Genomic DNA, 13338 nt, shown 5'->3' on the forward strand with positions numbered 1-13338 from the left:
TCATTTTTATCACTTTGCTTTAGTACTGTTTACACAAACTGCGTGTCAGCACACTGTGACACTCAGTGTGGATAAAGTTGCCACACAAACACACAAATACTGAAGTTTCTGTAAAACATTCAACACAATTATGATTTTTACAGGTGTTTATATAAAGCCTTGAAGAGAGCGACATAGAGGGACAGGTTAACCACAGATAGAAAGGCTGTCCAGTTGGCATAATATTATTATTTATCTATTTTTAATCAAAGGCAATAAAGGTTTAGTCTGTGTTACTGGGAGGCTACACGGTCAAGCAATGGAGGATGCTTCACAAACCGGGCATTTACATAACATTAGACCTGGTTTATGAAGCATCCACACTCTCAGATGGGGTGAATATGTGTGACTTTATGGTTAATAGCTTTTTAATATGATCATTACTAAAGCTGCTATAGCATTTACATCAAAGATTTCCCCGGATCTGACTGTCTGTGTCTTCACATTTTGCATAGTCATCTTAACACAAATAAATTCATCAGTTTTGTGTGTGTTTTTTTAAAAAGTTTTTATTTCTATTTAATGAGTTAATTCTTTTATCAAATGAGCCCACACTGAAGGCTCAGTGCTGCACAAGCGGATGGACAAGAGGTTGAAAATGAAGCAAGAAAACGACTGCATAGGCAAAAGTGGGAGGCAGATGGATGGAACGGAAGGAAGAGGAGGGGGGAGTAAAAAAAAACAACCCTTGAAACGGGGATGAGTGAGTGAGAGACAAAGATGGAAAAAGGAAAGAAAATGAAGAACTACAGAGTTGACGAGAGAGGAAATGATGAATGGGCTAAAAGAGAGACAGATGGGCCCGGTCCATCAGTGAGATGTGGGGCAGAAAAATGGAAAGAGTAAGTAAAAGATCCGCTTAGGAAGTCAAAGATGATGATTACGATGATGATGTACAGACACAGTGAGGCACCCGGAGGCTGTAGCCATCCTTTTAAAGAGATTTCACATTAAATGTAAAACACGTGTAATAATAATAATAATATTAGCTGTAACCCCCGCCTCCCCTTGGCACATCTTACCACAAACGCACAAACAAGAGAGCGATTTAATAGCGCAATAAAGTGATGTGTCACTTATGACTGTTCGCAAATGCCACATAAAGTGAAGGAGGTTAAAGAAGAGAACGCTATGAAGACACTTTCCTGGAAGTTGGAGGAAGGAAATGAACCTGAAAATAAATAAAAATTAGATACTCCTTTTTCAAAACTGTCACAAATCTTAGATAATGTACTTCTAGTTTCGATCCCTTATGTACGCTTCTAATGCAGTTTTAGTTATCAAATAGTATCTAATTGCTTAATTTAGACCTATTGTGTTTTTCCTTATTTTCTGCCCTTTAATGATATTGTAGGACGTTCTAGGAAACACACATATTGAACAGAATTAGCTGATCAACATGTTTTATGTTGTTTTTGTCCTTGTTTGCTCTCTTGCCTTTATTTCAGTGAGAAGATTGTTACTTTGTTATTTTCCAGGCACTATGACTCCAAAGACACGTGTTAGGTTAATTGGTTATTCTAAATTAGCTGTAGGTGTGAATATGAGTGGGAATGGTTGTGTTAGTCCTGCAACCTGCGTTTCGCCCTGTGACAGCCTAGATAGGCTCCAGCACACTCATAATTGGATAAGCAGGAAAAAAAATGAGGTATATGGAAGTTTGTTGTCACTCTTATGTGTTCTCAGTAAACTCAAAGCTTAATCTAGTAGGGAATTGCCATAGCTCAGTATAAAGTCTTCAAACAGGTGTGAACATCTCAGTTTCCATCTAAAATCATCTTTATGTTTTGGATGGGTAACCGTAGAAAGAAAGAAAGAAAAAAAGATGTCAGAGCAATCAGGCACAACTTTATGACCACCTGCCTTTTATTGTGTTGGTCCCCCTTCTGCTGCCAAAACAGCCCTGAGCTATTGAGACATAGACTCCACCAGAACCTTGAAACTGTGCTATCGTATCTGGCACGAAGATGTTATGTTAGCAACAGATCATTTTAGTCCTGTAAGTTGTGAGGTGTAGCCTCCATGGATCAGAGGCCAAGTCAACACCTCAAACTGGTTGTGCTCCTCAAACCGTTCCTGAACCATTTTTGCTTTTAGCCACAGCTATCAGGGGATACTGTTTCCATGAAAGGGTGCACATGGTCTCCAACATGCTTAGGTAGGTGGTACATGTCAAAGAAACATCCACATGGATGGCAGGACCCAAGTTTCCCAGCAGAACATTGCCCAAACCATCATACTGTGTCTGCTGGCTTGCCTTCTTCCCATAGTGCATCCTGGTGCCAGGTGTTCTCCAGGTAAGGGACACGCACACCTTGCACATGATGTACAAGCAAAATTAAATCAGTATGCAGTGATACAGTAGCTCGTCTGTTAGATCGGACAACACAGGCCAGCATTCGGTCCCCACATGCATCAATGAGCCTTGGCCAACAATGACCCTGGTTCACCACTGTTCCTTCCTCTGACTTGCTCTTCATAGATACTGACCGCTGCAGACAGATCCTTACGCTTCTAACACATCAGCTTTCAAAAGACAGAATATTCACTTGCTTCTTAATATATCCCACCCACTAACAGCTGCCACGATGAGGAGATAATGAGTGTCATTCACTTAACTTGTCAGTGGTCATAATGTTATTCCTGATCATTGCATCTATTGTAACTGAGAAAGGCACATGCAGTAACAAACTATTTTTAGCTTCATGTGCTAAACAGGACTTGCGTGTAATCTAGATCTTTCTTTCTTTATGTTGATTTGTGATTATATCACACTTTAATTAGCCTGACTTGGCACTCTCACTGGAAAAGTGGATGGGTTTTTTTTCCCAGCAAATAAATCAATACTTGTATCACCTCACTTGTCCTGTTATGTAGTTATGTTGTGATGTCACAACTGGTATTTGGTGGCTCCCCCTCTGTCCCTCCGACACACACACATCCTCAGACGCACAGCGCCATAATGGAGCAATTATCCTCTCCAGCTCCGAGCTGCTCCTGTGATTGTAATTTGCATTTATTATTAGCCTTCAGTCTGCTCGAGACCGGGAGACGTGATGGTGGATCGTCACACGCCACATCACACTGACAGACCTGCGCAGATGCTTCATAAACACGAGAACATGCGCGTGACTGTGGCACATATACATGCAAACCCACACCGCAGAGAGACTGTTTATGACGGCATGATGTTGCTTTGTTTTGTTAATGCTAATCTCTGTTAATAAAGCTACAGCGGGGACTGTGTGTTCCATCACACAAATACATGCTCCACATTACACATTGTGATGTCCTGGAGGAATCGAGCTGTGTATTCTTTCACTGTCACGACAACCTCATCATATGGAAATTTGGGAGGAGCAGAGAGTCTGTCAAGGCGCATGCACCGAATACAACCAGGCTGCACCCTACTGAAAGCCCTCGCCTGCGCTCTCTTTAACACACACACACTAATACTCATGCACGCAATGAGAATGTGCAGGTGATCAGTGAAGTGTGAAATGATTCTGTTATCATGTCGTCTGTGTGGAATATATTTTCCCATCAAGCTTCCATGGCAGGTGTGCCTGATGGGCTTGTGGTGCTGGTGTGTTTTGGGGTGTGCATTTAGTTTCTGTCTCCATCTGTTATTGGGCAAGAAGAGTTGAAGCGGTGCGCGTTCAAACGAGCATTAGTAGCTCGAGTTCAGCCTTTGTCATTTGACACCGAGAAACTCCAACTCCAAAATACTCCAAATATTTCTTCTGAGCTCAATGTATGTGGAGTCTTTGGATTCTATTGGATCTTTACTTTACTTTGGAATGACAGCGGCTGTCCCATATTAAATGGGAAAATCATCAGGCTTAAAATATATAGCATTTTGCGCACATTTCAGCCCAAATTGAGTATGCTTCTATCTGCTAATGACAAATAACAGGAAAATCCCAAAGCCTTGACCCTTGTCGAGGGGTGCAGTAAGCATTTCTGTACTGTTCGGGTCGACAATATGTGTAGGGAATGATTTTGTTTTTACCACAGACTGTGTAAACCCTCAGCCACTGGCTCAGCATTAGCATTTTGGTAGCCACCATGTTCTTTTTTTTTTTTTTTAAGCCAGAAGTTAGCTTGTATGGATGAAAGGGTGAGGTGCTAATTGATCAGCTAGCTAGCTTTGTTAGCAAGCCATGTTCATAAGCAGTAAAAGTACGATGCACAGGCCCGCGTTTAAGGCAATTAGTGCAAAGTAACCGAGTGATAAATAAACAGAATGCCACTCACTAAAACGGAAGCACAAGTCTTTTGGATGGGCTGTAGCCCACAGCAAGCTGTAATATTGGTCACACAATCCATTAAAACAACTCCAGCAGAGTTGGAAAACACAACACACTCCTACAAACACTGTGAAGAGGTCCAGTTTAATGACTACTAAAGTGAATGAGGCTTAGCAGACTCCTATTATGATGTCTCTCAATCACCATGGCCACAAAACAAATTTTCAATATGGATGAGTTATAAAAAAAAAAATTTTTCCCCACTCAGAGCTGAGGTGTGGGGAAGGGGGAATGCATAGAGCCCAAAACTGTACAGACACGCATTTAAAGTAACACTGCTAAGTAAACGGGAGTTCTTGGGGCCTGTAGTCTTTGAACACGCTCCCGTGATCTTTATGTCTACGGGCGATTTTGGACTTACCCATAACTCAGGATTTATGATACTATTGCAAAATCCTCAGATGTAACCTGGTGTACACCTCCCTCGAAATGTCATGTCAGTGCAGCCTGCAACTATTGTGTTTGGCCTGTTCAGTACTCTCAAGTCCTCCTGTGCATTTCCAGCTACTATTCGCTGCAGTTTTTGAATTCATCAGTGAGAGAAAAGCAGTCATCAAGAATAATAATCATAGCACCTAAAAAAGGGCTCACAAATCTTAGGAAATTCCTCTAGGGAGGTTTATGAAACTATCAGAATGTACAAAGAAGTGGAAAAACTGGAATGACGATCCTCTTTGTCTTTGAAAAAAAAAACTGAAAACAACAAGTGTGGGAATGCAGGAGGGGAAAAAGTCCTGTCATCACATGTAAAACATTGGGACGCGACAGCACGGTAATGCACACATCATGCACCAGCACAAAAAAGCCAGCAATGACGTCGACGACTTACAAAGGTTACGTTGTAGGCTCTACAGAGGTTCCCCACATTTATCTGCTTTGTTTCTTCCACTGTTGAATTCAGTTCAGTGCAGTTCAATTCAATTCAGTTATAGTGCCAAGTCACCTTTTATATTGTAAGGTACAAACCCTACAGGTTGTGCAATTGTTAAAAATCCCAACAATTGCACAATCCCTTTGAGTAAGGACTTTGCAACAGTGGGAAGGAAAACCCCTTTTAACAGGAAGACGTGTGCGGAAGAACCAGACTCAGGTAGCCATTGGCTACAACCGGTTGGGGGTGAGGGGAGGGAGACAGGGCAAAAGACACATGTGGGAGAGAGTCAGAGTATAAAGTCAAAATTACAAATGATTAATTGAAGATTGGTTTATGAACATAAGTGAGTGAAAAAGAGGTGAGTGAAGAAAAAGCACTCGGGGCATCATGGGAAGCTCCCAGCCGTCTGAGTCTATTACAGCAAAACTAAAGGAGGACTAACCTGATCCACTATAACTCTAAGAGTTATCAAGGAAAAAAAGCTTTAAGCCTAATCCTTAAAAGTAGAGAGGGTGTCTGCATCCCGACTCCAAACTGGGAGCTGGTTCCACAAAGAGGAGCCTGAAATCTGAAGGCTTTGCCTCCCATTCTACTTGTAAACATCCCAGTAGGCCTTCGTCTGAGAGCGAAGTGTTTCATGTGGGTGATTACATACTGTGAGGTCTTAAAGATAAGATGGGGCCTGATTATTCAGGACCTTGTATGTGAGGAGAAGGAGTTTAAATTTGATTTTGGATTGAACCCTTCAAACCCTTGTGAAGTGAAGAAAAGCCAACATGGCAGAAAAATGCTTTCTCTTCATGGTCCTTGTCAGTGCTCTCACTGCAGCATTTTGGATCAACTGAAGTCTTTTTAGAGAGTTTCTATATAATTATAAAATAATTATATAATTATGTAATCATATTTAAAAGCCCAGCCAAGAGATAATAAATGTATAAACTCATTTTTCAGCCTCACTCTGACACTGGATGTTTGTTATTTTAGAAATATTGTGCAAATGCAAGAAAGAATCCTACATGTTTGTTTAAAGTCATATCCTGGTTAAAAAGGCTCCACAATTTTTCGCAGTGTTACTGGAGGCCACAGTCATGCCATCCAGAGTAGGTCTCGGGTTACAGACAATGTCTCCAAGATTTGAATTTTGAAGCAGAAAATTAGAGGTCATCCAGGTCTTTGTGTCTTTAAGACATTCCTGCATTTAACTAACTGTGTGTTATCTGGCTACATGGATAGATAAAGTCGGGTATCTTCTGCATAGCAGTGAAAATGTGTACTGTGCTTTCTAATGATACTGCCTAAGGGAAGTATACTATATAATACCATAAGAACTGGTCCTAACACAGAATCCTGCCTGCAAGATTCCTGGATTCCTACTCTCCACTTTAATAAAAGCCCACAAAGTCTACACTGAAAGCGCACATGCACACGCTTCAATGGCATGTCAGCGTGCACGAGACGGCCCCAAGGGAGCACTCAGTGTAAGAAACTTCATGACCCTGCCTAATTGATATGTGGTTTTATGTGTGTGTATGAGACCAAGTGAGTGTGTGTAGGAGATGAAGAGCAAAATACGCATTTAACACTCCAAGCTAACCTCACCTTTCTCTAAACAGCATTTCAGACTCTAGGAGAAAATGAACAGTCCTGCCAATCATGTGCTAATTTAGGCTCTGTGGGATGTCTGAGTCTGGAGCCTGTCAGTCTGACAGTCCATATCTCGCTGAGATTTTAAGACAACCGTGAAACAATGCAGCCAAGAGCAGAGGAGACCTCAATCTATTAAACACACAGACACACACACACACACACACACACAAACACACACACACACACACACAATACCTTGTTGCATCTTCACATTTTCTCACACACTCACCGACACACACATTCATGACAGAGGGCAGCTCTTTCGATGTATGCGCAGCTAATGTGGCGGTTACAGCTACTTATTGAATGAAATATGGCTGACATGGAGGGTGGACAGAGGCAGTCTCTCAAGGGCTGTGAGAGAACCCTTCAAACCCTTGAATATATGAGCTCAGAAACTGTAAACATGCAAATGCATTCTTAGTCTCTGCTTTATTTTACATGTTTGCAAAATTGTAGAAAGTTGAGGGTATAATAGCAGAATATCTTTATAGGAATATAGCATGCAAGCATTTGATGAACCATTATAAAACATCAAACTGAATTAATGACTCCATACACTGAAATTAAGCAAATTCTCTGATATGCAAAACAACTATTATAATAGTCATAAGTTGGCTCGGTCTTCATACTCTGGGCTCCCTTAAAAATAATGGAATGCACCAGATTGTCCACTGTGGATGTGGGCTGAGTATTGGGGTCGACACATAAGGGTGTGTAATCACCTGTTCGGAGTATCAAGTGTTTCATGTTTTTTATCCTGTTGAATTTGTTAGAACTTCATTTACTGTGTAAATCTTTTGATTAATGTAAGGGGAAAGACAGAAGGGTAACAACTAAAAAATGGGGCTCTCAGGAATGTAACTCTTTCTGTGTGCAGTCTGTGAGCTAAGAATGTTTACATTAAATGATTTGTTAGTGTTACAAACCCATATTTAAAAATTATATTCACTGAGAAAAAAGAGACACTAAGTAATTTTATAATATTATTATTTTAATTTAACTTAATTATTTTCATTTTGATACTGCATCTCCCCCAAAAGCAGTCTCGCAAGACAGCAGTCACCATGAAACACCTAAGGGCACTCCTGCTTTTTAAAAAAAAAAAAAAAAAAAACCCAAAAACTTTATATCTAAATTATCTTTAATTCCAAACGTTCCCAGGACCATTGCTTCCATAAGATAAGATAAGATAAGATAAGATAAGATAAGATAAGATAAGATAAGATAGAATAAAATACTATATACATTAGAATAAAGTACTATACAAAATAGAATAAATATTACGCATCAGCAGCTAAATGTTAGAGAATTTTTAATAAATCTTTGCTGGAGTGCCATTCATTCATTCATTCATTCATTCCATAGATTTCAAATCATCATTAACTGCTTGGCATGTCTCTGATATAATGGCCAAATTTCCGGCAACAATGAAGGCCACAGCGAGTGGGCGTTACGCCGTTGCATAGTAACGGCTGTTTACCTCCTTCTCCGACAGCTAAAGGAAAGTTACAACCGTCAACTTCCACTGCAAGAAACTGTCAGAAATTCACAGAATAGGAGCTCAGACTTAAAGCCCTTTGAACGATCAGATAAACAACTTGTGCAACAGCAGGTGTCCGTGACGGTCTGGTTCTACTAGCTACAGGTATGCTGTTTCTGTGAATTGCAGGCCTGTTGTTCACAGGCTGCTCACTCTATGCAGTTGTTGGGCAAGACACTCGTTGCTCTAAGTTGGTCTTTTCACTGCCCTACACATCCTATTAAAAAGCTGTATAATAATAATAATAATTAGTATTTTTATTGTGTCTTCACCGGGATGTTGCTTTCTGCTAAAGCAAGTTGCAAACCGGATGGTGAAAAGATTTTAAATGGTAAATGGCCTGTATTTGTATAGCGCTTTACTTAGTCCCTAAGGACCCCAAAGCGCTTTACACTAGGCAAGGCAAGGCAAGGCAAGTTTATTTATGTAGCACAATTCAACAACAAGGTGATTCAAAGTGCTTTACAGAGACATTAAAAAACAAAAACAATAAAAAGCATGATTTAAAATTGATTAAGAAAAAACAGTAGATAAAATCAGAACAGTAGATAAAATCAGTAGTTAAAATGTAAGTTTTGATATTTAAGCTTAAAAGTGTGGATTTGGTGCTTTATTCAAATGCAGCTGAGAACAGGTGAGTCTTCAACCTGGATTTAAATAAACTGAGTGTTTCAGCTGATCTGAGGCTTTCTGGGAGTTTGTTCCAGATATATGGAGCATAAAAGCTGAATGCAGCTTCTCCGTGTCTGGTTCTGACTCTGGGAACTGATAAAAACCGGATCCAGATGACCTGAGGGATCTGGAAGGTTCATACTGGGTCAGGAGGTCACTGATGTATTTTGGTCCTAAACCATTCAGAGCTTTATAGACCAGCATCAGAACTTTAAAGTCTGTCCTCTGACGGACAAGCAGCCAGTGTAAAGACCTCAGAGCTGGACTGATGTGGTCCACTTTTTTGGTCTTAGTGAGGACTCGAGCAGCAGAGTTCAGAATGAGCTGTAGTTGTCTGACTGATTTTTTAGGTAGACCTGTAAAGATGCTGTTACAGTAATCAAGCCTACTAAAGATGAATGCATGGACTAGTTTTTCCAGGTCCTGTTGAGACATCAGATCTTTTATCCTTGATATATTCTTGAGGTGATAGTAAGCTGACTTTGTTATTGTCTTAATGTGTTTTTCTATGTTTAGGTCTGCATCCATCACTACACCCAAATTTCTCGCCTGGTTTGTGGTTTTTAGGTGTATAGATTGAAGTTCTCTGGTGACCTGTAATCGTTTTTCTTTGGGACCAAAGACTATTACTTCAGTTTTATTTTTGTTTAGCTGGAGAAAGTTGTGGCACAACCAGTCATTAATTTCCTCAATGCATTTACCAAGAGCCTGTACACTACATTCAGTCATTCACACACTGGTGATGGCAAGCTACATTGTAGCCACAGCTGCCCTGGGGCGCACTGACAGAGGCGAGGCTGCCGGGCACTGGCGCCACCGGGCCCTCTGACCACCACCAGTAGGCAACGGGTGAAGTGTCTTGCCCAAGGACACAACGACTAAGACTGTCTGAGCCGGGGCTCGAATCGGCAACCTTCCGATTACAAGATGAACTGCCAACTCTAACGCCCACAATATTTTAATGACAACGTTAGCTTCATGTGTTCCTCTGCTTGTCATCAGTATTTCATTTTCTGATTTTGTTAGATGACAAAAACGGTAGTTCCTGACTGGTAGTTATTATAAGAAGACCATAAGCAGCAAGACTCTCAAAGGCTGCTATATATGTCTTGTTTTGGGCAACAAAACATGTGTACTTAAAATAAGTGATTAGACTGCAACTGTGGGATGTGGTGAAGGAAATTTACACCCGGTGAAGATGACGGGAAATTAATTCTTTCATTGGTGTTGCTTTCGAAGTCTGTCCTACAGTACGCAAACGAGTACCAACACAGACCCCTGGAAAATGAGCATCTATATGTAAATGTTGTCCTTTATTCTGGACAGCATTTGGTTTTTACTTAGACTTGTTCTCTGAATTCATATTGTTTTATAATGTTGAGCTGCTCTTTGAGTTTGTGTGTGGCCCACCTCTAGAGCCACACAATATCGAAATTCTTCCAGCCAGTGATCAGACCAATGAGATATGCTTCTGATACAGTTCTGACACAGATCACCTGTGATTTCAGGATTGGCTGAGCACCTGTGGAGCAGCTGGAAATGAAAGGTATGGAGACGTCGAAGTCCTCAGGCTCAAAAGGAACAGGTGGGTACAGGATAAAATGCAAAGCACTAAGGCAAAAGAAATAACATTAAAAAGTGATTATGGTGATGATTGTCAGGGAGACCGACAGATGCTCACGCACCAGCTGAACCTCTCCTCATGTATAAAGCTAAAGAGGACAAAGAACAGACTGAGGAAGTGAATGTGAATTGTGAAGACCTTAAGGCTCCAGTGGGGCTTTTAATGAAGGTACAGTAATGCAACTGGTCCAGCTTATCCACACTTCATGCTCTGTCCACAGAGTGCTTTTTTCTTTGCATGTTTCAAATGTCTGAAATGTTTTTGCTTCAACTTTAAAGTGAAAATGTTAACTTTTAGTTCCTCAGAGCTCTGAAGGACAAATACTTCCAGCTGGCTGTTAAACTCTGTCACATGAGTACGTATCCTGCGCCTGTCTGCTATACGTCTGTCCGTCGGTCAATAAATAAGTGAGCGAGCCGCCAAGTTAGTCAATGCTACCTCTTCTCTCCTCGCTCCAGTTCTCATCTACGAGCCAGACAATCCTGAGGCCTCAGAGTTCCTCCCATTGATCCAGAAGAAGCTGCTGGAAGGTGACAGTTGTCTTTGTACAAACACTTTAGGCTGCATGTTACAGACTAAACATCGAAGGTGTTGTTTGATTTTTCCATCAGAGCAACACGCAGAGAAAAGCAACGAGGAAGAAAGTGATGAGGATGATGATGACACTGATTCTGGAAGTGATGAGGACTCCTCTCATAGCTCATCTTGCTCCTCTTCTTCAGCATCAGATGATGATGATCATGATCATAATTATGAAAAGGAAAACCGTGTTTACAGACACAAGCCATGCCCTCCCGCTCATAGTTACCCTTAAAGCTGTTCGACCTGTCTAGCAGGGACTATGTTACATATATTGTGTTTATTTTAAGGCACACTGCTGCTGCCCACACTTTTCAGTGTAGACACAGTGACAGTTACATATTCTCTCATATTTTCACCTGGAATTAAAGGAGCTCTTGTGGACTGAGCGGATGCCCTCATTTCCTGAAAACGTGAACTGATAAATCGTTGATAGATCACCCGTGAAAATATACGGGCAAACCACACACACGCTTCCTGATAAATCCGATAAACCTCCGGTTGCACGTTGATCTGCAGAAGAGACTGTAAATGAATCTACTTGATCAGTGTCATATCCATTTTGAGAATGATTATGTGATTAAATGTAAAATACCTTAACCCATTCGAACTGATGCTAAAAATGCATCGGAAAATACAACCCTGCAGTTTTATGACCAGACATGCCAAAACTGAACACTAGGAACACACAGCACATACAGTTAGCAGCTAACTGCTCAACACAAAGAAGCAGCTTAAGAGTTTCAGCCTATAGATGTGATGATATGTAAATGCTGCATTCATATTCCTCATTCTTGTTATTATAACAGATATTTTACAGTCAAAAATCTTCTAAGCGGTTATGTTTGATCATCACTTAAAGTGTCATCAGCAGTCTCCAGCTATTGGTCTCCTAGCAGCAATCTGGACACTCTGCAGCCAGCTTGGTAACCCCTTTGATGCTGACTCTAGCAGTTATTTTGAAACATTATCTAAACTGACTTTAAATTGTCACCGGGACATACAAAAACATGTTTATGTATCGTCAGTCAGATTGCATGAAATTCAACAAAAAACAAAACTTTTTTCCCTGGAAGTTTACACGTCTACCACCATGTTTGCTGAATCCTCCCCACTGAATGCTCCCATGGGTTTGATTTCAGGATTCTTTAAACATCAGTGCTCTCTCTCTCTGTGAAGATGATAAGCAATGCTGCATGATAGGGAAAAGATGTGGTATATAAGGAGTATGTAAATTTCACAGATTTGTGCATGAAACAAGAGAGACCAAAGCCATGATTTCTTACTTGTTTTATTTTTCACTTTTCACTGTGGATGAGAGCTGTAGTGTGACCCAAACAAATAAAATGATTCTGGAGTCCATCTGGTCCACTATCCAGTCTTTTGGTATGGTGGCAATTAAATTAGCACAAATAAAATGTTAGCCTATGTAAACTCATAAGCAGCGAAGGCCTTTTATGTGCCCTGTTTTAGTGCAGATGTAAATGCCAGCAGCTAAGCCTCCTTGTTGAATGCCATCAGTCTGAGTTTATCTTTATGCATCTCCACATGTCACTTGTGAGTGGAGAAAGATATGATTGGCTCCTGATAAAGGCTGAATAAATTGCAGCTGCTGAATGAACATAACGGCTGGTCCCTGCCCGTGCACTGGATCCAGAGGCAGGCATGAGGATGACAGAAAGGACACTAAGCCAGCGCCCGCCATGCTTTGAAGTCTCGGCGTTATTGTCCGTGGCGAGGTTAAAGCAGTGAGTAGGGCAGAAATTATGATGTAGGCAATGTTTTCATCTCATGAAGGTGAATATTACAGACAGTGCTTGCATGGATGGATGGCTCCTGGATGGCTTGTCCTGCTCGCTTTATAATAAATGTGTCTATTCTGAAATAAATGACCTAACAGCTTCCACAGGTCCCCAAAACCCAATCAATCAACAGACATGAGGAGATGGACCAGATGTTCTGAATATGTATCTGTTGGTATTTAAAAGCCCAGCTGTGTAGTTTCATTCCAAGGTCAATTTCTATGTAAGCAAATTTACATTCAAGTCTC

General features: G+C 40.9%; 1 protein-coding gene across 1 annotated transcript; it reads left to right on the forward strand.

Moving 5' to 3' along the window:
• Nucleotides 1-8437: 8437 nt before the first annotated feature.
• Nucleotides 8438-11523, forward strand: erich2 (glutamate-rich 2). The gene is made up of 6 exons (XM_063462438.1): nucleotides 8438-8518; nucleotides 10594-10670; nucleotides 10747-10877; nucleotides 11007-11064; nucleotides 11168-11239; nucleotides 11321-11523. Exons 2-6 carry the CDS (start codon nucleotides 10625-10627, stop codon nucleotides 11521-11523), a joined length of 510 nt encoding a protein of 169 aa, XP_063318508.1. The 5' UTR covers nucleotides 8438-8518; nucleotides 10594-10624.
• The last annotated feature ends 1815 nt before the right edge of the window (nucleotides 11524-13338 follow it).

This window comes from Pelmatolapia mariae, linkage group LG18 (assembly GCF_036321145.2).
Source record: "Pelmatolapia mariae isolate MD_Pm_ZW linkage group LG18, Pm_UMD_F_2, whole genome shotgun sequence".
Taxonomy (NCBI): Eukaryota; Metazoa; Chordata; class Actinopteri; order Cichliformes; family Cichlidae; genus Pelmatolapia; species Pelmatolapia mariae.

Excerpts from the sequence above, each read along its gene's own strand:
- erich2 (XM_063462438.1), top strand. The coding sequence starts at position 10,625 with ATGAAAGGTATGGAGACGTCGAAGTCCTCAGGCTCAAAAGGAACAG. Across the intron at positions 10,671-10,746 it reads CTCAGGCTCAAAAGGAACAG|GGAGACCGACAGATGCTCAC; the intron begins GTGGGTACAGGA and ends GATGATTGTCAG. Across the intron at positions 11,065-11,167 it reads TGTTAAACTCTGTCACATGA|TTCTCATCTACGAGCCAGAC; the intron begins GTACGTATCCTG and ends TCCTCGCTCCAG.